Source organism: Pagrus pagrus (assembly GCF_965226575.1).
Source record: "Pagrus pagrus genome assembly, chromosome: 12".
In the NCBI taxonomy this organism is placed as follows: domain Eukaryota; kingdom Metazoa; phylum Chordata; class Actinopteri; order Spariformes; family Sparidae; genus Pagrus; species Pagrus pagrus.
In genome coordinates, this window is record NC_140196.1 from 1,836,775 (window position 1) to 1,863,950 (window position 27,176).

The 27,176-nt window shown below is 42.8% G+C and overlaps 1 protein-coding gene across 1 annotated transcript in view; it reads left to right on the forward strand.

Moving 5' to 3' along the window:
* basp1 (brain abundant, membrane attached signal protein 1) overlaps positions 1-26,434 on the forward strand; it is a 48,479-nt gene extending 22,045 nt beyond the window's left edge. Inside the window, exon 2 of the mRNA XM_084369267.1 lies at positions 22,782-26,434. Within this exon, the coding sequence (XP_084225393.1) occupies positions 22,798-23,424 (627 nt within the window). The 5' untranslated portion in view covers positions 22,782-22,797 and the 3' untranslated portion in view covers positions 23,425-26,434. The remainder of the gene's footprint in view (positions 1-22,781) is intronic.
* The last annotated feature ends 742 nt before the right edge of the window (positions 26,435-27,176 follow it).

Genomic DNA, 27,176 nt, shown 5'->3' on the forward strand with positions numbered 1-27,176 from the left:
AGTGCTTATTGGCAGACAGACACATAAATGTGTCACAAATTTGTGACCAGCTGGTGAAGAAAAGGGGAACGTGTAGCAGCTAAAGGGGCAGGTGATGTGTGAATATGCTACTATTGTTAGCCATATTAACTTGTGCTGACCCCATACCCCAAAAAATCTATTAATGTTGCTTTAAAGATGGAAATGTACCAAACTGAGCATATAGATAACAAACAACACTAATGTGCTTATAATGTAAATATAAGTGCAGCTTGTAGTTGCAGTCCAGGAGCAGGATCACGTTTGTAAAGTCAACAGAGACCTGACGCTCGGTTTCAGTTCACTATTCATGCAAAGCATGAGAAATAATCCAGCTGCGGAGAGCAGCTGATCAGGATGCTAAAGGTGGTCCTTCTCTGTTTGTTTGCGTCGTTATCTGCTGTTCAATTCCTCTATTTGTATATCGCCGTGGTTTCCCCATAAATATGAGCCGCAGTGTGAACAGAAAGCTGTTATCAGCACACACAACCAGTTCCTCTGCTGTCGATTCGCCTCCGGACGCGCCGAAACTGAGGAATCTCGTCAGACTCTTTGTCACTCTGACAGGCCGAGCAACCGGCCAGAACTAATGTCGTCTCTCTGTAAAGGCTGTCTGTGCTCAGCCGACGGCGGCACATCTATTCGTCTGCGTGGTGTGAGTGTGTGTGTGTGTGTGTGTGTGTGTGTGTGTGCGTGTGTGTGACCTCTTTCTGACTTTACCTGGTCGTCTCTCTCTGACCTCATCACAGCTTCAGTAAAATCATTTAAATTAGGAGTTAACGAGGAAACATGTTTCAGTCTTTGCCAAAAACAAAGCACCTCATCTGACTCAAACACGTGATGTCAGCAGCTTTATCTTTCCTCCCGTCTTTGTAAAACGTGAGGTTATACAGTATTTTTTTGTATTGTTTTTATTAGTTATCTAAGTTATATTATGTCTGGCAACAAATAAGAAGCTCACAGTTGATATAAACAGGAGGGTTTGGGCGCTTCTGAGGCACAAACATCCGGCTCTGCTTTCTTAAATCAGGAAGTGATGACTTGTGAAAACTTTTGACCTGACTCCATGATATCAGCAGAAATGCTGCTGAGCTTCTGCCCACGCTGGAATCAAACCTAAAAGCCTGGTGCGATACTGCCTTGCTCAACCCAGCTATACACGCTGAACCCTCAACCTTTTCTTGGCTCACCACATACGCTTCATTTCATGATTATCAGGGCCTGCACCGAGGCAACGATACTAATCCCAACAGCACACAAAGCGTAACAGAACATCTGAGTGTACCTTTGTATGAACACTAAACACAAGAAGAACCCGAGATTAGCAGAATTTGTGGCCGGGATGAATCCGAACAGGGATCAGAACACCAGTTCCACATTTCCACTTCATTCTTATTACGTTTAAAAGATAAAGTACCAACCACGCAACAATTAAAACTACAGCAGAGCTGACAGCATGCTTCATAATGTCTGACCTCTTGCGAACAGAAAAACAACTGCTTTAAGTTTCCCTGTACTGATGGGCGGCCGACACTTTTATATTTTAGTCTTTGGGTTACCGTGTGAACGCATCGGGCTGTTTGGACAGAGCGCTGGCCGTAGTCGGCTTGCAGCCATCAGTCTGAATAATCTGATATTTTCTGATCACCCGTATAATAACAGAACCTGCGATAGATTTTTCTACTTGAAGTACTGAGAAAATGACGATGGTCGTCTGTGCAAGCAGCTTATTACGGCCCATATTTACATTGTTGTGGCTGTTGTAATAATCACAGCAGCAAAGGAGGAAGTCAGGTGAAGAAGAATGAAGAGAGACTAAATCACAAGGTGACAAGGCGGCTGTAAAACAAACCCACAAGACTACTGATCATGTCCAGTGTGAAACCAAACGTCAGCGGGGAGTTATTTTAACGCAGCAGCGTAGTTAAGTTACGTCACATACACAACGTTACATTACGTTACATTACTTACGTACGTTTGTACGCAACTTCAATTTTTAACATTTTTAACCAAACCATAAAGTTTCCTGACAAAATACTTTTCTTACCTGAACCGACCCAGACTGAGACTGTACGACAAAAAGGTCCAGTTCGCCTCCAGAGAAGGCGTAGGAGGAGGAGAACGGGTCGGATGGTGCTGTTAAACAAGCCCATGAATTTCACCCACGAGACTGGAAGTCAGCAGTGATTTATTTAACTTAGTCTTGGAGTTGACCAACATGTACACAAAGTAACTTATGTTGCATATGTAATGTAGGTATGAATGTCGGTCAAGTTACATAAGTAACGCACTTATTTTAACCCAAACCACTTTTTTTTTAAAACCTAACCACGATGAAGGCCCAGTTCACCCGTCGCTGGTGCACCGCTCTGTGACGGTGGTGTGGTTGTGGGAACAGTGCGTGTCATGTCGGGGGTCACTGGCAATCCACCTGTCCAGTTGTTCAGGTTCGAGTCCAGTGAAAGTAACTTCACAGATCATTGTCATGTGGAGGACACGTCTGAGCCAACACCAGTCGTCTGTTCACTGCCCAAACACAATATGAATTATTTACGTTATGATCCATCGTTTCATCCAGTGTTAAACTCGAAGAATAAAAGCAATCTTTAATGCAATTCAGGGATTTGTTTTTCCTCTCTGTGAATAATTACGTCTAATGATGGTGTTTTCAGGAGGAAATGTTCTGTTTCATGTGGACATGCTCCACTTTCTATTCCCTGGGATCTGTGATTTCCCAGAGGAGGCGAGTCCTCCGAGGACTTTGCTGCTATTTTTGGAGAAACGATTTGGAAACACGCACATGAGTTTAATTTTCATAAAGAGGTAAATAAATGCTTAAGTGCTTTTTTATGAGCTGCTCTTTTGCTTTGACAAGTTGGAGGCAAGTAACTAAAATATTTCCCTTCCCCTTTATTGTAAGTAGAGCTGACTTTAATATATCAGAGTGACATCATATTTAATGCTTTCTTATCTTAAAAATCATCCAGAAAGTGCTCTTAAGAGATGTTTCAGCTTCACGTTGGGAGGATTTGAAGGTTCCTCGACTTTCTGCTTGTCATATCAAAGTTCATCAAGTTCATCACAACCCGGACAGGAAAGAAATACAAGAGTTATGGAAATCCGCTGGCCGGCATCCAGAGTAAACTGTGGAAACCACATAAACCAAACAAAGAGGCAAGAAAGCAAACTGAGACGACGGCTTCTTCTTCTTCAGATTAAACTCAGTTTGTTTAAAGCTTAAAGTTTGTGTGTGAGGGAAGAATGAGGCTGACGGCCAGCGTCCACAAACACAACCGAGAGTTACAGTTTCTCTTCATTGTTTCCAGATCGATCGGACATCTGATGCCGTCGATCCTGATCTTTTCTCTGCCGCTCAGTATAAAGACAGTGTTCATGTGGTTTCACCTGTCAGTCAGCTGTTAGGGTAAAACACACACCGCTAACAGGGTTGATGGTTTGAATCTGAATTAAACAGGAAACTCCCAACAGTTTAGTGTTGTACAGAGCAGCTTCCTGTATAGAAGCAGGATGGAGTGTACAGTACATGGACTGACCAAACTAGCATTAGTGCTAAAACAGCTAGCATGTTGTCTGTTGGCTGACCACTATCAGCTGTTCAGAGTTTACATTATCTTGTAAGGATCAGTACTGACTGTGTGTTCAGTGAAGTCATTACGTACGTTAAAGAGGTTATATTTCACTCATGACTTCACACTCGAGCTGCACAAAATCTGGACGGAGGACGGGTCTCAGCGCCGAAAAGACCCGCTTAACTTTGAGTTCAGATCCAGATAAAGAGACATCGAACTGTTGGAACATTGTGTTGGAGACGTGCTTTCCTATTCATGATGCTTCACTGGGTTGTCTTTTGTTGAACACCGAGCGTCCTTCAGAGAACATCGACACCATCAGTCACTTCAGTCGGTGACAAATACAAAGTTTGCAGGAGAAAAGGAGGGAGTCCTCTTTGTTTGTAAAGCATATATTATATATATATACACGTTTCCTGGGGGTGTACGATGAAGGTCCGGTACGTCTGTCACTGGTACTCTGCGCCAGTCATGTTGCTTTGGTACCAGGATGTGTTGTACTTTAACCTGAACTGAGGTCTTTCCCTCGACCTCACGAAGTGATTTTAGTATCTGAACCTGACTGAGCGCAGACAGAACGATCCTCTCTCAGCACGGACAGATGATCGTCCTGCTGACAGCAGATCAAAAAACGCTTGTTTGAGACATTATGAAGTAACTTAAATGAATTAAAATGATCCTTGAATGTTGTTTCTACAATCTGAACACATAATACATTTAAATTATTCATTTCATTTTATGTAATAGGTATATTTTAGATGGAGGTTGGCAGGATACCAGTGTGTACTTCGCCTCGGTTTGTTTCTCTCGCGATCAATATGCAGTGATTTTAACTTTAAATCACAGAAATAGCAAAGCACCACTTTGTTAAAACTAACTGATGCAAAATATCAGCGCTGCATATTTTAATTAATTGATAAGCTGTAACGCTTTTGTCCTTGGATGTAGAGATTTTTGCGAATTTACAACTTTACAGTCCGTCACCCTCATCTTGTAGGTCACAGCATCCCTTGAGTTAATAATAATGATAATGATAATAGGATAAATATGCATTTCTCTGCTGTTTGACTCAGTTTTTACGCATATATTCGTTTCCTGCTCGCTCCAGCAGTTCGTTGAAGCGATACATTTATTTTGAGAGAAAGTTTTCGGCCCCTGAGGTTTGACTGTTACATCAAAGCTACAGGTCTTATGTAGATTTCCCTGCAGTTCACTGTGACTTGTGTCTTATCTTTGCAAAACTCCTGATGAGAATTTAAAGTCAACTTCTGTCAGTTTTGAGCAAAGCTTCACAGAAAGTGCCTTTGTAATAATGGAAATAATGTGTGGGAAAGAGAGTTGGATCACTAACAAAGCCTTTAATGTGAGGAGAAAGTACTTCTGGTTTGTGTGCAGAGGAAAACTTTTCAACCCTTTTCACCTTCACTTGTTTTCTCCTTTCAAGGTCTCTTTTTCTTTCATAGTCACATTAAGTACACAGGAGTGTTTTATTGCCTAATGGCTGCCACTTTGACCTCCACCGATGGTTTCTGTAATGCTGCCGACAGACACAGCTATCCTCCGTCTGCTGTCGGATTTCCAAGGGCATCAGCTAAAAGCCTTATATGCAGAAGGTGATGCAGACTTGTGGAGGTCACGGCGCGACATTTACCAGGTGAAACGAAGCAGAGTCTGACCGCTTAAGACCACTCCAGAGACAACGAAAGGATCACAGGGAGAGATAGGGAGATAAAATGTGTTTTAAAGGCTGCGGAGGATCTGTTGGACTCAGGTACTGATGACGGCTGCTGAGATGAAAAAATTAAATCTAAGTACAGAGATCGCTCCACGTTTATAAGGTGACAGCAGATGTGAGTGAAACAGAATGGATTACAGGCAGAAGATCAGCCTGTAAACATTATATGGAGGGTGGAGCGGTTGTTGTGACCCTCGGGTAGTTATAGGTCTGTTTCAGAGCTATGATTCATATTTTTCTTACTGTCAACAGATCCCATGAAAAGTCAGACTTCTCGACCCAGAAATCTCTTCAAAGTACTGAAGATGTGAAGCTTTAAAAATCTCACAGATAACCTCATACCCTCATTAATCACATGTTTAGGATGTAAATAACATCTTTTCTAATTAATTTGTGATCTCTGGGCTTCTGGAGGCTTACACATGTTTATTTTTTACATTTTTTAAAATATTTTTTGGTTGCTTCAGTTGTGAGAAATGTTTTTTTTTGTCTAATAAAACTTCATCTGGAAGGGATTTTAAATGATTTAAATATTTTATCACTATATCACCATCTCAGTATCTTACTCTCTTGATCATATGTGAAGCAGGAGATGATTTCGACTTCCTATATGTGCTTCCTTTCAGATCAGCTGCGGCTTTATGATTTGTTGTTTCCTGTCCAGGTGACAGCTGATGGAGTTCACCTCTGTGTGAGCTGCAGAAGTTTTGCTGACAGGAAATGATCTGACAGGCAACTTAGTGACCTTATTTTGGGACTGACGACTCACCTGACACAGTCTGAGCTGCACTGACGTAGTAAACACCACCCATCTGGTACCACAGGCAGTGAAAAACAAACACCCAGTATGGTCTGACCCTGGGCTCGTACTGATGAAGGAGAGAGGAAGAGGAGAAGTAACTTCGCTCTCCTGCAGGAAGAGTCCTTGACTTATGATCATGAGCTGGATCCTCTCAGCTGAGGGATCCAGTCAGTGACAGTGTATATTCACTGGGTCACCTTCTGCCTGATAAAAAGCACCACAGAGCGAGGAACGAAGCTCTTTAGCTCGTCCGGCTCATTCATGCGTCCGGCGAGGACTCCCTCCCCGCGGCGTCGAGCAGAGCATATTCTACATCGCATGTTTTCTCATAAACAAGTGGTGACTCAGAGCCGCCTGAGGCTGCGGGGTGTCAGCAGTTTCAGCATCAGGACCTAAATTCAGCCCCCTGCAAGTCAAAACCCAGCGAGTCAGATCTGCAGCAGCAGCTCAGGTTCTCAAATCTGTCTGGAGATCCTTTTCACTAACAGGAAGTCATTTCATAGAGGCCATCATTTTCTGAAATCTTTAACTTTTTAATTCATCGTTTCGCTGCATTCATCTTTCAGCACTGTATCTCACACTCTGCGCTGAAGCTGCTGTTTACGTACATCTTTCAATGAAATGATTCGTTTCTTTTGACTCTCGGGAGACAAATGCTGTGGAAGCTTTACACGAGCTGTCCCGTCCGTCTATAAACATCTACATTTACCGTCTAAATGTTTCTTCATCTCTGCTTTTATCTCTGACTCACTGAGGAAGTCTAAACTCCGTCGTCCCTGTTCCCGTCTCTCTGCAGACATTTTCAGCCGTGCTATCTCTTTAAATGTGAATGTTTGGTTGAGTTTACATTTTGCGACGCGGGGCCCCTTCTTGTTTTCTTTATAGCAACCTTGAGGCTGACGGATGGCTGTGTGTGTGTGTGTGTGTGTGTGTGTGTTAGCAGAGAGTGGAGCTGTGGGCCGGTCAGAGGTCACATATTTCTCAGACACACTGTCCACATCGCTCATTAATAAACACTGTGTGTTTATCTGTGCACACATGAACCAAAGTGGTCTAGCTTTTGTATTCGTGTGTGTGTGTGTGTGTGTGTGTGTGTGTGTGTGTGTGTGTGTGAGCACATGCGTCAGCGGTGCCTCGGTGGCCTTCTGCAGAAACACAGACTGTCACACTGAGCACTGCTTGTACAGTGTGGTCATAATCACTCCCTCACCTCAGTAACATGCATACTTCTGTAAGCCACGAAGCCTGTAGCTCCTGATCTGATCTGATCTGATCTGAACTGATCTGATCTGATCTGAACTGATCTGAACTGATCTGATCTGATCTGATCTGATCTGAACAGTTTTTCTTCATTCTGACAAGAAAAACACTCAAAAAATGTAATTTGAAATGCTGCTGCTTTAACATCTTCAGGCCTTGGCAGAAGTCTCAGGATAAAAAAAGTCTGACTTGGTTCAGCTGATCACAACTCATGTTGACACGAAGGCCAGGAGGGCCGCAGTGTTGCCAAAAGAGCCGGAAACTCCTGGGCCGAGCCTTCATTAACTTAACCCGAGTTAACTTTAATGACCTCAGCTGCAGTCTGACATTAACCCCCACAGACCAGTGACGTGATGTAACTAAGTACATGTACCCAAGTACTGCACTGAAGTACAATTTTGAAATACAAGTGGAGGAGGGGAATATATAAGTTGCAGACCATTTAAATCCTCGAGTACACGTTGAAGGCAAATATTCTCCATTAAAATGATTTGATAGGTTTAGTAACTAGTTACTCTGCAGATTTCATGTTGTATCAGAGTCAAAGTAGTATTAAAGTATTTTCATTCATTTATTTTATCAGGAACTGGATTGGGAATGGATGGAAAAAATAATTCTGATAATTAGAAATATTGGATTGAAGTATACATACAGGTAAATATACGCATATGTACTCTATTTATACTTTTGATACTTAATTACTTTAATGGCCAGTCTTATTACTTTATTCGTTACCACATGCAATGAGTAGAGACCTTTACTGGAGTACTCCTCATATGGCAGAGTCATATTTTAACACAATATCTTTAGTTTCGCTCGAGTATGACACACTGATAAAGACTTAAGTGACAACCAGACAAAGCTTCATGTGACTGAATAAAAACCCTAATTTTCCAAAGATTTCATCCTCTGCATGTTCTGCATTGATGCTGTTGGGCGGCAAACAGCTTTTCTATCAAACCGCCCAGAAAAATGGATGGCGGCCAAACAGCAGCCCGTTATTGCAGTAAATTAAATCAGACTGCATCAACAGAGCGGACAGCTGTACGGTTTGCTGAAGTTGAAGTGTGTGTGTGTGTGTGTGTGTGTGTGTGTGTGTGTGTGTGTGTGTGTGTGTGTGTGTGTGCATGTTAACGTTGGTCTCAGGGGTGCTGAGCTGCAGACGTTGTAGCTGAACACACCACGAAGCCTCAAATCAGAGCGTCAGAGAACATGTAGTTGGGTGTTGAGGTGGGCTGTGATTGGTTCATTCCTTCACCGTCCACGTCTCTCTGCAGACTCTCGTACGCAACATCAAACTACCTCCTTTGCTCCCGACGAACGAGAGTCATAATTCCCACCATCATAACGTAACATGTTGTTTTTTGGCGACTGATGCCGTTCTCCTCAGGGGGGCAGTCTCAGTTCTTGACCAATGAAAAGACCAGAAAAAAGACGAATTAAGATGTTCCTTACAACATCAATTCAACCTCAACTCAACCAAACGTTAGTATTTTCACTTGAAAGCATAAAATCAGTGCTGACTGGAAGTCGTGTTAAACATTAGTCACCTTCTGTTTAACTTCAGATATCAGGATCGATGAGCTTCCTGTTTTAATTCAGCGGTACTGTTACAGACCAGACAAACGTCCCTCTGCTGCCACGACAGTAACGACTGTACCTGCTGAGAGACGGCTCCCCTGAGAGACATGCATCACCTGGAAATGTGGCCTGAAGCCTCGTAAATAACAACACAACAGACGCGAGAGTGATGGCTCTTCACTGGAGAATATCTGTGACCGGATCAAGTTGGTTTGGATGCACAGCACGAGGATGGATCATTGAAAAAAAAAGACATTTAAAAACTACATTTTTAGGTAACAGGTAGAAAATGCTGTGACAAAGTGAGCTAATATTGCAGAATGATATATGGATATTTGGCATTCCTCTTCTTCATATTTGTGTGCGATAAGAGGAAGCCTGCTGCTCTGTAACTCGACCTGTTTGCTCTCATGGACTGAACTTCCGCTCCATATGGATAAGTTACATATTTACCTCTGAAGTTCATGTTTGTCTCCTGTGTCGTCCCATCTTATCTTTTCATTACGCTGTATGGGTCAACACTGGAGGCGTATTTAGAGCTGCTCACACAATGGTGTTTGCCTTTTACTGTACAGAGCTGGAGCTTGTTGTGTAGATTGTTCTGAAACGAGGTTCATTAATGTCAAGTACAACTCAAACTGGAGTGAAAATGAATCTAAAAGTCAACATTTCCAAGCTTGAAGAGAAAGAGTCTTGAGGTTAAAGAGCATCAGAAGAGATACTGACAAGTGTATCTGATGTTGAGTCGACAGGCAGGATTCGAGCAAACGGTTCTCTTCAGTTTCTCTTCTGCTTCACTGATTTGATTTTGATTTTCCAGCGTCCCAGTGGTCCCACAGCTTCTTTATTTGTCTAAAAGACTGTAAGTGTGAACTCGCTCTGACCCTAAAAGCCAGATTTGTGGATTACTTGATCATAAATCACCACTGAAGGCTCCGTCACGTTCTCAGGTGCTCTGAAGGATGACAGATTTGGAAGTAAGCCTGGACTAAATCTGGGTTTTAAAGTTGAATGATGCTCATATTATGTTTTTTTGAAATGAATGAAGATTTGTGGATTTTTGTCCCCCACACCCTAAACTGGACTGTTGACGAGCTAACAGAGCACAGCTGTTCTGAAGAGAAAGAAATAAATAAAACTAAAAGCTGCGATGACGATGACATCCAGATAGATCTCTGCTCAAGAGGATCTATTTCTGGACTTTGCAATCAGCCTCATCTGGATCAGGTGTGAGGAGCTGAACAGAAACACACCTGAACTCTTGACTTGCAATCACAGAGTTTGACATGTGACCTGTGCATGTTTCTTCAGACTGAACATGGATCCATAGCTTCGTGTGTCGCTGCCACTCAACGTGTTGAGTGTTTAAAGTTCAATGGCGGGTCGATTTGTTCTATTCATGCAGACGACAAAGAACTCAGCAGTCGATGTGTCGCCCTGCATGTTTCTGGAGACGTGTTGAAGACTCCTGTCACCTCTGAAGACAATCACAGCTCTGTTAATCATTACAGTCTCGATGCACATCACTCAACAATACGTCCCCCCAACACGTTTGCGTCGCAGATTTGCCGAGTGTTATATACTGTAGGTGTGCAGGACGCTTTAAAGTAGCCGGTGTGATGCTTCACACTCACTGAGACCTTTTTCCAGGTTATATGTAGTCTGAAGCTTTTTCCCTGTGATGGATTCAGGAGGGTTTAATTAGCAGTTTTTTCTCCACAGTCAGGATCTTTAAAATGTCAAAGTGCCACAGCTGTATCTGGGAATAGACAAAGTAAAAGTTCAACAGAGTTTGAGGAGAGAAATGTACTCTGCTGCAGAACTTTAGAAACTTTACTGGATTTGAAAGAGACGGTCACACCTGATGACTGTTAATGTCGGCTGTGAACAAAATACTCGTTGCTTCGGGTTAAGTTGGTTAAATGTCACCGGCGATCTAAATCGTTCAAAACAGTTCTCATCCTCCAGTTGACCTGTGAAGACGTGTTTCTACGTTCGATGTTGTAAAACTGTAGGTTATCTCTTAAAGAGGTCCAGTGACACGGACCAGTTAAATATCCCAAACCTCACCCTCTTCATGTAACCGCGTAAACATGGCGGAGTCCGGCGAAGAGGAAACTCCCTCTGTAGATATAAAAGGCTCATTTTAAGGGATTTTAAGGATTCATATTTCTTCGTCTGGATAAATTGATACGTTAGATTTGTCATCTGAAACACTTATTAGTGGAGAAACTGAAAACTTTTTCAAGCTGAACATATTTATAATAAATTTACTATTCAAAGAAAAACTGTTTGAGCTCAACACTTCAAATCTAAACGACTGAAGGGGTCGACATGTATCACCGTTCATCAACAACATGATGTCGCAGCGTACGGCGACAGGCCTACCTGACCTCCGTCGTACGGTCGCTGTTTGATTGGAAAACAAAGGAAACAAATTGATTTTAGTTCGAATCACTTTGTTAATGATGCATCTTCAGTTACGAACAGTACAAATACTAATTTCTTTTGGCTTCACACTGACATGAACAGCAGCCTCCAGGGGGAAAGTCCTAACCTTCCCCTCACTTCCTCCTTTGCCGCTGTAATAATTACTACGACCACTAGAGGTCACAGCCTAACAAGAAATATGGGTGGTAATAAGCTGCTTTCACAGTCAGCCTAAGATCTTAAGTCAGATGGTATCACGGTGAACAGAAATGAGACCCAGGACTTAACAAAAACTCAGTTTACTGAGGTGAAATCATTAGACTCATGACAGCCGATTAAATGCCAATGTAGCTTTCTGATCGGTCACATAATTAGTGACTTGTGACATCGTGCTGCGTTCACCATGTTTCCTGTGAGATTGTACAGCTTGCCTTCAGCTCCGTCTGATCCAACTCCAGCAACAGGTTGCGACACTAATTAGACTTCATTAAATTAGCGTCACCTCCCAGAGGAGCTGCCGGGCGAGTCGGCTCATGTCCCTTCACGCTGCTTCTCACGCTGCGGGATACAGACCGAAGCTCCGTAACCGTGGATCTCTAACTCACAGTAATTCATTACTTGATGAAGAAACAGGAAGTAAAATGAATCAGAAATAATCAGTCTCTAATTGTGAAATCTGACAGAGCGCCTCTGAGGCTGGCTGTTGATGTTTTTCCAGCAGTGTCGGCAGGTTAGACCGTGTAAATACCAAACGGGCCTTGAGGTTCAGTGATGGGCGGCTGCCTTCGTCCGCGGCCTCTGACTCTGTTATCAGTCTGTGAAAACAGAGTCGAGGCAGCGAACGCACCTGACAAGTCCAATCGGTCACATTAACTACAGCGTTGGTGTCTACTCTCTGCAGCTGCACACGATGCTTTCAGGTGCACTGCTGTTGCATTATAGATGTGTTGTCATGTGTAATTTTAAAATCACGCTGCACTGGCAGCTGAAATGTTGTCTACACGTAGACGTCATTTAATTTCATTTTTGATATGAAATTAGATAAATATGGAACTGTATCATCTGTATACTGCTAACAAAAAGCTACCAGGACGATATAATCAGAGCGGCTTTATACATTTATGTAAGAAGACATTGTGTTTACTGCTGAAGACTGTCCACATCATTATATTTATTATTGCTGTAAAAACAACTTTTATAATGTGCAAATATCATCATCTTGGAGCCTGACTACAAGAAACCAAATTCATATTTCACAGTTCAAAACTAGTGTCTCCAATCCCAGTGAAATATCGTCTGAATATGAACGTTTAATCAACATCTTCGGTGAAAAAACTTTGTGTCACTGGTCACTGGGAACCCTGTGAGATACATTTTGAGGTATGCTAACATTTGCTAAATAGCAACAAACGCAAAGTGATGATAGGAATGACTTTAGTTTGCAAGTATTGGGTCATGTCACAAAATACATTTTATATAATATACCCAATATTTCCTGAGATGTTTTACTGTAAAACAAGATGGTGGATCGACTGTAGCTGCGAGTGGCTACGGCTGCTGGAACTGAAAGACGGTTTGCAGATCAGATCAGAGTCATTATCTGACTCGTCCTATTTATTTAGCTTGTTTTTATTCAAAAAAACTTCTAACCCAAAGGAAATTAAACAGTTTTGCTAACTGCAGCGTGTCAAAGTTGAGCTAATAGCACGTTTTGGATTTACTCCTGAAGCAGGAAGTGATCTAAACAAGTCATCACTTTGTTCTAATTACCCAGAGTACACACAGACTGCCCACTGGCCTCAGGCTGAACACACACACACACACACACACACACACACACACACACACACACACACACACACACACACACACACACACACACAGGCATTGATAAACACACCAACAGCACCATGATTCATTGGTGTTTAGAGGATCAATCCTCAAATTGACAGAGCTTGAGAAAACTCCTGGGTTGGAAATGGTTATTGATCAGCGCTGTGCGACCACAGAGAGCCGCTGTGTGTTCAGCTGCTGCTTGCGAGTCAGAGGACGCACTCGGCCGAGATGAAAGCCAGCGAGACGCTTTGAGACGCTTTTTTTACCGAGACGTTTATTACTGAATACAAAATGGCTCCGGACGCTTTGTTGGCTGCAGAGGAAAACCGACGGCAGACAAAACAAAACAGAGAAGTGAAAGGGATTACGTCCCCCTCTGTGGATTCGGTGGCATTTCACTCTGCAAAATCCTCTCATCCTCAGACGCTCACATGACCTCCATGTCTGCAAAGCTGGCAGAAGTTTGTCTGGATGGGAAGTCGTTTACCACAAATGAGCTGCTTGTCCCATTTCTGTAGATTTCTGTACCGAAACAAGCAAAAAAAGTTAAAGTATGACCTTGGCTGCTGCAGTCTGAGTAGTTTGGTTCTGTTTGAAATAAAAGCTTCTGGATTTCATGATTGATACAAACAATGTAATATGTTATGATTATGGAAATGCACCAAGAGAATAATGGACATCACTGAGGGCAATATTTCATAATACTGGAACACTTTGTCTAGTGCCGGTGGTACAACAGCAACAAAGAGATAAAGCGACAGAGACTGTGGGTCCATTATTTGTTAGACTGAGCGTATGTTAAAGTAATATATCAGAGCCAGCACTGAAAATACAGCCTGTAAGCTTCTCTGATTAAGTAACAATGGAAGTGTTTTGTGACATCATTTCCTCTCTCTGCTCACCAGCCTGCAACACTTTGTCGTTCTCTTCTCGATGTATTGTGAAACGGACCGAGCCTCTGGCCTTGTTTCTGCTGTAAGATTGTGTTGTTGTCTGACACAACCAGGTCAGACTTTCAGGCTGCGTTCACTGATTGAACAGGTGATATCAAAGCTTTCAGCAAAATACCCATAATTCATTACAGGACAGTCATGCGTGTTGGCGCGCTCACATTAGCATTTAGCTTATAGCACTGCTGTGCTGAAGTGCAGCCTCACTGAGCTGTTAGTGTGGCTGAAGACTTTGGAAACAGATCACTATTCACAGAAAACTCAGAAGTTATCGTTGCTCAAACGTGTGATATTTGTTTTGTGTCTGACAAATGACCTATTTTATTTGAAAAGGTATTACAACTTGTACATAGACGCTTTGAGATTGCAGGACGGGTCGGCCGCCATCCATGAAATTACGCTTTATGTAGCCTAGTTCATTCACTCGAATGACATATATGACCGAACCCACAGCAACATGCAAACTGACATACGACCGCTGTACCTGGTGACCCACACTGGACCTTTATCGTCACATTATGAACAGTTTCTGTTTGGTTTAGGCACCAAAACGACTCGGTTAGATTTAGGAAATCTCAACGGTTTGTGTTAAAATAAGTAATTTGAAACGTAGTCGTACATTCGAGCTCCAAACACCTTCCTTCTGTACACGTGAATGAAGTGATCTGCACACAGCTGGAGGTCACAGTAGACTGGATGTGTTTACTGTCGGACAGAAATAGCTGCTAGCTGCCGGCCTGCTGCTAGCTCTGACACAGGGGAGCAGCGCTGATGGTACACTTTGTGCCTGCTACTGTATCCTGAGATTCACAGGCAGCTCTACATTTTCAGGCTGGAATACTAGTGTAGAAAACGTGGTGGAAACGGTGGGAGAAAATTTTTCCTCGCTCGCCAAGTATTCGGAGAGCTGCGTTTTAAAATAGCACGCTTCTGTGGGAAAATCATCCGGGCACAATGTGAGAATTTCACCTCCTAAAACCTTCGTCATGGACTCCAATCTGTCATTTCAGTGACTTGAATATCTCAAATCGGCCTCCGCTCACTGTGAGCTCCCAGCATCCTTTGCTCCCACTTTACTTCCAACTCAGTGCAAAGAGCCGGTGCAGAGGGCTTTTTTTATTTTTTTTATTTGTGTGTCTGCGTGTGTGATTGGGCCAAATTTTCTGCTCCAGTTTTCCAGCCTGTCCGCTCAGCTCCCTGCACTCGCCTGCTGCAGTTTGGTGAAACAGACTCGTCTTAAATCAGCCAGCTGGATGGCAGCGGGAGGAAGTGCTCAGGCCTGTGTTATGAATTATAGCGTTACATTCATGTTGGGAGCGCACAGGGCAGATACTTCACTCCACTGTACTCCTTCATATATCACTAATCTAAGTGTCGTCAGGGTGAGGTGTCCAGGTTTGATGTCTATGTAGAGAGCAAAATCCTCTATGGCGACCATATCTGGCAACCTTGGCTTCATAAGAAAAGGTTGGCAGCTGAGTGAGATAAAATATACTTTGTCCCCCAGTAGTGTATCCAGAAATATTAATTTATGAGGGCTCGTGGAGTATAACGTGTGCAGGAACCACACGTGTGTTTACTGTTGTTTAGCAACATGTGGCACTTTCAGGAAATAAGCCAGCGAAGGTGAGCTGCAAATGAAATCCTTCATTCAATGCCCCAATAACATTTTAGCAAAACTGTTGGACTTTCGTTTATTGCTGATCGATCCGTGATGTTAACAGTTACAGCGGCATCGTGACAAGCAAAGGCCTGTGCACACCCACCATCCAGTTCACAATACAAGACATAACGGAGACGTCGAGCAGTCAGGGTGATTTCATCGTCCTGTCGAACCCTCAGAATCCTGAAAACAAGACAGTGATGAGTGTTAATATCATATATCTATAAGGTGCCATCAGAAAAGTATGTGCTAGTTTGAATTAATGCAAATGAATGAATCTGCGGTGGCTCTGAGAAATCAAACAACCCTTTAAGCGCTTTTGACAGATCCCAAAAAAATGCAGACAAATTGCTTAAAACCATGAAAATCCAATCTCTGTGAAGCTTTAGAGTTGTTACTAATCTGACAGCTGCTGTGTCAGGGAGGTCAGGTGAAGAGCCGACTGGCTGAGCACCGATCGAGTCTAAATCTACACCAGCCGGGCTGAAACAGACGGCTGCAGCCGCTGAGATTGGCTCAGTCACACTCTGATAAGGTAGAAGTGTCTTAAAATGAAGGTCAGTGTGACACACGAGGTGAAACCGTGTTGTTTTTAGCTGCAGGCTGGATCCAAAATGGGACGATCTGTCTGTGTCACAGTCCCATGAAAACCACCTTTCTCCCAAAACGTCGACTTCTAGGAACAAAGAAACGGCGCTGTTAATGCCAAGAGATGCATGTTTGATTTAAAGACCAGAATATACAGAGTATCAGTGAGTTTACAGGTGGTCAACAGCAACAACCGAGCCACTAAATCCAGTGTTAAAGAGTCTAATCCAGAACTCACAACGAACACACGGTGTGTTTCTGATAATGAGGCTGGTGAATGAGAAGCACCAGTTGAGGTTAAGAGAAAGCACTTACGTAACTTCATGTAAATGTGGAAGGAAGAAGCTTTCCATGACACGATCTAAAAAAAGCTTCTTCATCCGGCTCCTCGGCCCTGAAACCAAAGTGTGGCTAGTGCTCCTGCAGCTCCTTCTGCTTTCTGCTGTCAATATGATTTTCCATCGGACGTGGAAGCGGAGTGAGTGTGTCCGAGCAGGACGGCGGGACGTCGGCCGGTGACAGCTTTAACCTTTAATGTGTCATGTTGGATGGCAGGAACAGAGAACCTGCCAGGCCGGGCTCACCGCTGCTCCAAGGCCGGGGATTTACTGAGACCCCAGGACCTCCTGGAGACCTCCATCTGCCTGAGCAGAGGGACGGGAGGGAGCGATGACAATCTGACCCCCGAACATGTGCCAAGAGAAAGCAGAGATCGAGTAATGACAGAGAGGGATACAATACCTGGCCACTGTTTATACCCCTGTTAAATATTAGCATAAACCCATCATATCACTATCTGAACTAAAAAAAACAAAAAAATCGTTTAACTTTGTGTACTTCTTAAGAAGGACGAGGATCCAGCTGAGAGAAAAGATAGCGAAGGTGCATCTAACAGAGCGAAATAGAAAGAGGAAAATAATCCCAGGTGGGAGAGTCTAATTTAGACGTGCCAAAGAAAATATAGATATAAAGAGAGAGAGAGACTTGGCGGCAGAGGAGGGAGGAGAAGCAATTCAGAGGATTGAAATTACACACCCAGGACAGAAAACACTGCAGGTGAAGCAAACGAGAGCAAAGACACGGAGAAGAGGCGAGGCTGGAGTGATGATGGAGGGATTATTGCAGAGAGGAGGAAGTGGGAGGAGAGCGGCGTAGACGAGAAAGACAGCAGAGCGGAGCGGTGTCGTCGGCGTGTGGGCGTGACAGATGACTCGTCAGAGAGCGAGCGAGAGAACGAATCTGAGGAGGACTCAGCCATCTGCTCCTCTGCTCATCTTAAAACCTCTCTGCCACCTTTTCCCCTCGCCAGACACAAATCTGATCGTCGATTAATAATGTTGTGTAAATACTTTTTTACTCCGAGCGCCGCTGTGATCAATCATGTGTTCTGTTAACTCAGCAGCTCGCGGGGTTGAGCGATTGGAGAGTCGGTGGTTTAGGGGAGGCAACTGCTGAACACGACGGAAAAGCAGGAGGAAAAAGCGCAGGTGGTGTTAATCTTGTGTGTTTGCACTCTCAGGGAAAATAGATGGACCAGTGAGTTTTCTCACTGAGGTCTGTGAAGACTGCATTAAAAAACGTGGAGAGCACAGATCCAGGAAGAGTCTCCGTGTGTCTAAAATTCATCTGATGAATGAATGAATGACTGAAAGTCCTCATCCCTAAATCACAAAACAGGTCGTTGTCTTCCAAACCAAATCATGTCGGTGACTTTCAGTCGTTAAATTTCGATCAAGCAACAAACAGTTATTGTTGAAGGTTCGTGGTTAAAAAGAGACTAATGTGTGATGTCACGGTGTACTGACACACACTTAAACGAACACTTCACCCGAAAATGTAAAGTTGACCTCTGCAGGGCAGCACGAAGAGAAGACACTCACGGGTGCCGAGTTTCTCTTGAAGTGTCTGAAAAGACGACTTCTCATTTCTCTGGCGAGCATGGTCCAGTAAACTGCTTCAGATCTGAATTCACGAGGTTTTCAACACACATTTTATCTGATGTTGTGGTCTTCACTCATCTTGCTGAACAAAACTGAATAAAACCTGACAGGACTGACTGATAGGAGAGGTGAATATAACAATGACCCCCTCCTGCATCATTGGGCCCATTAAAGTGCCACACTGAGGCCTGAAAAGCGGTGCAGAGGTTTCTGTGCAGGACCAGAAATCAACACATTAGTGAATGACTGGCGAAATCTTGTTGACTAATAGTTTTAGTCGAAGTATAAGAGATTTCCACATAACACCTCGGCCAGGGAACAGGAAAGTGATTTCAGAGATTGAGATCAGGGATTTACACGGTTAGAAGATTAGCTTTTACAACCGCAACAATAAATCTGTGTCTGAAGCGACTGAGACACTTTCTAAAGTCTTTATGGGAACGTTTGAAGGGTCAAAAGAATCCATTTAAGTTAATTAACTTAAAGATGAAGTGATAGGAATGAGGTCTGTAAAAGCAAGTTGGAGAATTTGTTGAGTCATTGAACATTTGCTCATTCACTGTAGTTCTTTATTAGACACTTTGGGGAGGAGGGTCTGCTACATGTCCACCTAAGCTTGCACTGATATCGGCATCTGCATGAACTGATGCTGGACGTTCACAGCCGGCAGATCAGACTTCCTTTTGTGCCGCAGCTCGCAGGTTAAATCAAGCCCTTTGTGTGACCCGGAGCATTTTCTCCAGGTTGTCTCGGCCCTGCCCCAGCTCTTCAAACACTAAAACCACACGCCCAGCAGCGAGGAAGCGTGCCTTTGGTTGAAAAGAAGCCTTTGTCCGCCCAGATGATTGTGAGTCATTGTACTGGCAGCGCAAGCCGGGAGTCAAATGATGTGATGCAGCAGAGAGACCTCCATTGTGGCCCCGTATAAAGCTGCGGCAGGAACGGCGGCCCTGGCAGATACCGACTGTTGGACGTTCAGGGGAGTTTTGCATGAATAGTGGAGTAATTCAGTCAGTGGCGACGAGGTGATTAGCATTTTGAGTGGATTCACCGCCGGCTCTGTCCCATTCACAGGGCGAATCTGTGAGTAGCCAGCAGAGTGTCTCAGTGGTCGGGTTTGTTTGGGTGGAAAAGGTCACGTCTGCTCTCAGAGACGTTCTGACACATTTCACATTTACAGACGGCAGAATAAATAGATGATTTGGTGTCAGCCACACCAATGAAGAGTAATCTCGAGGTGTTGTGAAGTTAGTCCATTAAAATCACCACATTTCAAGACTTTCAGTCGTTTATTTGACGTATTTTCATTTGCTGAATTCTGTTTTTGACAATTTAACTTTTTATCAAAATGTTTGTTTTTAAATTAAAAATGAACAATGGTGATTAAATAATGTTTGTACAGATTAACAGATTCTATGAGGACGAGCAAAAGATCTTCGACTGCAGTTATTCATGTTCTTTTAATCACTCATAGACTGATTCATGTGGGGAAAACTCAAAATGTAGGATCCACAGAAAATGATACAACGAAGGAACAACTTCAATAAATGTGTAGATTTAACAAAATCATTCCACAAGTACAAATATCGTGTTCAAGTATTACTTTGGTAAAACTGAAAGGAACTAAAAAGTCTCTTATATTAAATGTACTTGAGTATCAAAAGTACTAGTAAAACTAAATGATACATATATTTACTTGTATGTAGCCTATATATTGAACACTGTAGTCAACCGATTATCAGATCTGATTTTCAGCATTTTTCTGATTATCAGAATTAGTGTTTAATAATTCAAAATAAATACATTTTTAACATGTGCTGCTTTGACTCTGATGCAATACTCATAAAGTACAAGATGCTCAATTGTAACAACAGATTTAAAATGAAAACATGAGTAAAGACAGAAGTTCAAAAGTTTAAATGCATCAGCCCAGGATAAATACTGACAATGAACGTTTCTGTAAACTGCGGATATGTTGAAACTTTTATCTTTTTTGAAACTTTTATCTTCTAAATTCTGGTTTCTTTAGGTTAAATTTTCAATGTAATGTTGTGACGACACTTTGCTTATGGCCTGGCCAGGTTTAGGCACCAAACCTACTTTGTAAGGGTTAGAAAAAGAAACCTGGTTTCGTCACGACAAACTTGACACGACACGCTTACAGATGTTGAAACGCAGTCTTGAACAGTGGTCACCGGCTTGGCAGCCTTCTCATGTAGCTGTAACGACACTCCCTGAGATGAAAGTCAGCTCATACACATGTAATGTGACGTGATATGACATATATTGCTGAAATGTTAATATGATACGTATGAAATGTACTAATATGAATGTACCGGTGGTTTGCAGAAACATTAACTGCCAACATTTTATTCTGGCGACAGAAATCAGGGATTTATTGTGAGATTGTGTATTTCTTTTAGTTTATGTTCACTGTTTTCTCATGAAGTGCTGCACATAGTTAAATACCTGACACAGTGACAGACAGTCATAGAATAAACTGAGTGTTTACATGCTGCTTCAGAGCCGAGAATGGATTAAAGACATCTTTAGTATAAAAAACAATTTGAGGATTGTGCTTTGGCGGAGGTGTGCGCTCGCCGAGTGCTTTCTAGTCATCAAATTTAGATCGTTGCCTTTTTAGGGACAGTAAATAAATAGTTTGAGTATTTTCTTGTCATAATACTGTCAAGGTTGAAGAAAACATCTTTAGTTTTTCATCAGTGAATGCAGCAGTTTGGAAATGTAGAGGCAGCTTTTGAAACATAAACAGCACGTTTTCTTGGCTTAATGAGCAGGACAGAGCGCCAAGTTGTTTTTGGCAGTTTTAGGCATCAATATACAGACTTCATATTTCAAACAACAAATTGTGCCGTTCTTGAGTCTTTGCTCCTAATAAGCCTGATTTGTTGTGGTATTGAAGTCCTCTTCCCTGTCGAGCTGACAGATGGTGAGATCCATGAAAAAAATGCTTCGGCTGAGGGAGTGAGCCAGGAATCTGCAGGTGTGTGTGTGTGTGTGTGTGTGTGTGTGTGTGTGTGTGTGTGTGTGTGTGTAGAGCCTGCCTACACACAGTGTTATCTACCTGCTCAATGGCTGTTTACCTACAGCTCTTAATCACATGAAGACCAATCTTTGTGTCTCTTCACACAGAAATCTCCAGGTTACCTTCAGTTTTCCAGGAGAATATTCTTTGCTGATGACACAGTGTTGTACATTATGCACTATTTATTTATTAAAGGATTGTTTCAGAGGTCATAATTCAGGATTCAGATTGTTTGGGTTTGATTTGCTTTACGCTGATTCTGAAAACAGAAGTTTCTGTTAAATCTTTTAAAGGGACAGTTCACCCCCACCCCCGTTTCATCGGGTTCACCTCGTTCATCGTTCAGAGATGTCTCGTTCCAGAAATCATGCCCAGGGTACTTAACGATTGCTGTGAGCAGTTTCACGTCGGAACAATTTTCTTTTTGTATCACTGCGCAGAAGGAAGTGTCTCATCTGCTCACGGTTGTGACTAATGGGCTGATTGTTCATCGAGGATGATGTCTAATGTATTACTACCATCTCTGCGAGGTGTGATTTCAGTTAGAGGAACTTATAAACCTCTTTGACTGGAGTGTTGTCTCTGTGACACATATTGTAATTTCCTCTCAGCTGCGGAGGCGCTTCTTTGCATTCTTAATTAGAAGTTGTTGATCTGAGAGGTGAGGACGAGATGTGAGGGTCTCTGTAGTCCAGGATGATGGAATATAAGACTCAGTTTGTCTCTCTTTGGTAGTTGAACTGTGAAGATTTCAGCGTCTTTCTCAAGATGAACATCACAGAGTCTAACTGCTGTTACTCTTTTCTTCAATTTCTCTCTGTAGCAGCTCACATTACTGTTTCCTCTCATCATGGTTAAATAAGCTTTGCCTGATCTGAAAGAAGAAGATATCGTGCTGAGAGGCTCTCTGAGGAGCATGTGGTTCAGGCCGAGAGAACACATCAAAAATGCAACATGAGAGATGTTTCTCCATAAATGCATAACTATTGCACATCATTTCTGTGAGCATCATTTTCTTCTTGGTCTCTGCTCTCATGAAAGCTCCTGCAGACATGTCAAAATGTTGCACTCGCTGTCTCATACAGACGAGTCTGTGCACTGAGACGCTGCTGCTGCAATAAAGTGAGTCATTTTTATCACAAAGAGAGACTGCTCTTCATCAGGAAGAGGAGAGGAGAGGAGCAGGAACATCACTCAGTCATCTGTAGCGATATTTTTTTATTTAAGACTTTTGCTCACATTTGGTTCATTACATGGTTTGAGGACGTGCTTTCTTCTTATTGCGCTTTCTTCGTAAATGAATGAATTAACTGAAATTCATGTATTTTTCCTTCTGTTTCAGAGGCCAGAGATCCAAAATGGGAGGCAAGCTCAGCAAAAAGAAGAAGGGATACAATGTAAACGATGAAAAGGCCAAAGACAAGGATGCCAAGGCAGAGGGGGCCTCTGCTGAGGAGAGCGAAGCACCGAAAGACAGCAAAGACGAGGCTGCTGCCGACGCTAAGGAGGTAGCAAACGACACGGCGGCCAAGGAGGCTCCGGCAGCCGACGCTGCAGCGCCTAAAGAGGAGGAGAAGAACGCAGCTCCTGCCGCAAAGGAGGCCGAGAAACCTGCCGCCAACGCTGAGCCTAAAGAGGCACCTAAGAGCGCAGAGCCCGCCAAGGCTGAGGAGAAACCAGCTGCTCCCGCCCCGGCCAAGGAAGCGGCCCCTGCCGCCAAGGAGCCCGAGGCTAAGGCCGCGGCGCCGACCCCGGCGGCTGAGAGTAAAGATGAGGCCGACGCCAAAAAGACTGAGGCCCCCGCGGCACCAGCAGCCAAAGCCGAGGCGGCCCCCGCTGCCTCCCCTGACCCCAAGCCCACAGAGGCACCGGCAAAGGAGGCCGCCGCAGCCCCTAGTTCAACACCAGCCAGCGAGCCTCCCGCCAAGGAGGCGAACGCCACAGAGGCACCAAGCAAGGATCAAACCGTAGCAGTTCAAGATTAATGGACAGCTTCTTTTCGGAAATTAAAAAATAAAGTACCTAACTCAACAACGATGAAGATTAAAAAAAAGTGAAATGAAATTAACTAGCCCACCCATATTATGATGATAACAATAATAATAATAATTGTAATAATGATGATTTGTTGAACGAGGAGGACTGGAGCACACCACCTGGAGAAGTTTCCCACCGCTGCAGATGATTATTGCTATTATTATTGTTATGTTTGATTTTATTTTTTTCTGCTGTAGTATTTGAACTTTGATACGAGTCTGTGTCGGCCATTCCACCTCCATCATCCCTCTCTCTCGTACATCAAGAGGTTTAACCCATCTCAGCCCACAGAAAGCCTGCGTTCATACGTGCACCCTCCGCTCTGTGGATGTCACAATTTAAACACTTGGGGAAATGGACTGAGGGAAGGTGGGGGGAGGGGGGTTAGGAAATCACTTTACCAGCTGGACCATTGATCTGTCCACCCTTCAGCTCTCACCCTTCCTCTCATCCTCCTCTTCAGAGCATTGTGTTCTCAGCTTCGGTTGAATTGTGGCTCTATCCTTTTTTTAACCCATCCTCCAAAGCTTTTTTAATATTGTCGGGTTGTGTTACCATCCATTTTTTCCTCTTTGGGTCACGCACCACTCTCTCAAAGAACTCTTAAAGTTTAAATTCATGTGAGGCTGAGGATGTTCAGGCTTTCTGGGACATTTCAGAGGTTGAAAGGTCTGACTCTGCAGAGCGAAACACATTCTTAGACGTAACAAAACAGTCGTAGGAATTTTTTCAGATAGACTTCTAGATTTTGTACTGAAACCCTTAGCTATATTATAAGTGAACTAAGAGGTTTTTTAACATTTGTAATACGCTTAAAAAATCTGCAAAGCCTCGCTGAAAAGACCTCCGCAGTGTTCTTAGGAAGCCTGAAGGAAACCTCTGATCCTCCATCACAATCTGATGACAAATTTGAACAGATTTTTTATTTTAAAAGACAAATCTGCTGCTGACCTGGGCGAGCACGCGCTGCAACCACGTGCTGCTGAAAATACCAAGGTGGTGACGTTTTCTGCATCATCAGGAGAGTTCACACAGTGTCTCTCAAAATAGAGACACTTATTTAAGTAAAAGTGGGATAAAGTAGACTTTCTTACAGTAGATATACAGTCCTACAATCTACTTCAGTGAAGGATTAGCAGCAAAATATTCTTAAAAAGTAAAAGTATAGTGTAAAAGCATAATGATGTATAAAATGCTAACACGTGCCTGCAACATGTTATTGCATGACAGAAAATAACAGAAGCCGAGGACACAAAATGAGAAGAAAACTCCCCGAAATACCCCAAAAATCTCCAACTTCTGTCTGCGCATGTTTTCAGATGATGGAGTTAAAGTATTTCCTGGCTTAGAAATTTTAATAAACACTCCACAACTTGTAGAGTCATCAAACAATCCCATATCCACATCTGCCCCTGTGGAGCGAACCTCACCAGTTTGGTATCGGAGCAGGTGAAAGCACCTGAGACGAGGTCATTTACAAGCGCTGTTTGGTCCAGGTCAGTCATTAGCAGTCTGATCCCATCGAGGATGTGGGGGGGGTTGGGGGTTTAGTGCTTTGTTTCTATGGCAACCACACGCCATTGCTATCATCATGGGATGGACAAGCCTTGCACATGAAAAGGGAGCTTCTGATTTTATCATTTTCACCTCTCATGCATCATTTCTGCATCTCTTCACTCTACTTTCAGAAATATATATTACATGTAGGTACATGTATGCAGCGGTGGAAGAAAAGTACTTACTTTTTTTTTTAACTCTAGTAAAATTATCAATATTACTTTGGAAAAATACTCCATGGCAGAAAGGAAACAAGGAAGGAAGGAAGGAGCTAGCAGTAAGAAATACTTAAGCATCCAACGTTTAAGTACTAATACTGCAAAAGAAGCTTTGTATCTCCAGTTCTACAACAATGTGAGCTGAAGACAGAAAAGAAGTAAAGACAGACTGAAAGAGAGGGAATGTACTCACCTGCATCTTTTACTCTAAGAAAGTATTTGCTGCTGTGGAGTATTTTTCCACCACAGTAATATAAAGTACTGCACGGTCATCCGAGGTGAAAGTACTGATAGTGAAGAAAGTTTGTATCTCTGTTTTTTGGGATTGTCACGTGTTAGGATCAGCAGGGAAGAAGGAAGGAAGGAATCAGCAGTAAAAAAAAGTACTCAAGCATCCTACGCTTCAGTACTGATACTGAGTTTTTGTGATTTTCATGCTTTTATTTGAGCTGAAAAAAGCAAAGATGGAGCGAAGTAACGACAGAATGAAACAGAGAGAAGATGTAGAAACAAAGGAATGAGGGAATGAGGAAGGAAGGTAAACAAGAAAGGAAAGGAATAAGGAAACACTGAAGGAAAAGAAATACCAGCGATATTTCATAATCTAACCGTCTGTGTGAATGGGAGTAAAGACTATAAAATTCAGTTGAGTAAGATACCAGCACCTTAAAATGCCTCCTAACTGCAGTGCTTGAGTAAACGTACTTTGGTAATCTCCACCTTTGCATACATGTAGGTATGTAAATGTATATATTTACTCATCCCAGCCATCCATTCGCCAGCGTTTCAGTTGCATCCGACTGACACAGGACGTTTTCCTCCCAGCACTTGTCAAACCGTAGCAGAAACAAACACTCGAGGAGCGCCGCGTGTCACTCGGTTCAGTTTTTTCTTCCTCTCTTGACTCAGTAAATTGCATGTCCGTGGTTGGGTGAACCTGTAGTCCTGTCTTTTTGGTCAAGTGGAGAAAAAAAAAAAAATGAAAAAAAAATTATTTCTCAGTCTGCATCCATGGCAACTACAGTTGATATTTTCATTCCATGTCTCACCACTGCTACTTCCACCCCACGTCCATTCAAAAACAAAACAAAAAGATGATATGGAAATTGATGCATTCAAAATTATATGTACTTGTATAAATGGTGCAACAGTAATAAAATGTAAGAAATTGACTGAAACTTGAGGATTTTGTGCAAGTCAAGTTTTTTTTTTCATGCACTCACAAGCTAACACAACAAATATTATTGATTAGAATAATTAGATGTCATTTTTTAAGTCTATTGCTACTTACTGAAGATGTAACTTATTTTAAGGTTCAGTAATTTCCAAAAAACAGCTGTTCACGGCAGTTTTTAATCAAACAGGAGGAAATACTGCTTTTGTTAGGCACTATTTTCAGCGGCGGATTAATCCACATTTGGTGCTCTGGTGTTTTTGGACAACAGAGGAGCTCTAAAGCACAGAGACAGACGATATTTCAGGCTTTGACACTCACACAGTTCTTACTACTTAGATGTATATTCATGTAAATTCATATTCACGGTCGGTTTCGGCCTCTCTTATATATCATTGCACGTGTTGGAGCAGAGAAACATTTAAAACATGCAGAGCAGGGCAGCCCCAGGAACAGGAGCCAACAACACTGATTCAGATAAAGGTGATCATCTGAAAGGGCCGACCCAGAATAAAAGTCGGCAATGTACGTTTCTCAAAACCACAGATATGAACCTTTAGGTTAGTCAGTTCTGCAGCCCTGATAAACTCTTTTCTGTTTGTAGCTCATTACTTTGCGTGGTTCAGTTCTCAGGCTTGAACCAACCTCCAATAAAAAACACAGACATCAGCTTCCAGGAAACAAGCTCAAATCCAAATGGATCTTGGTTCTACCCGCTCAACACTAAACAGCAGACAAACAAAGACCTGCT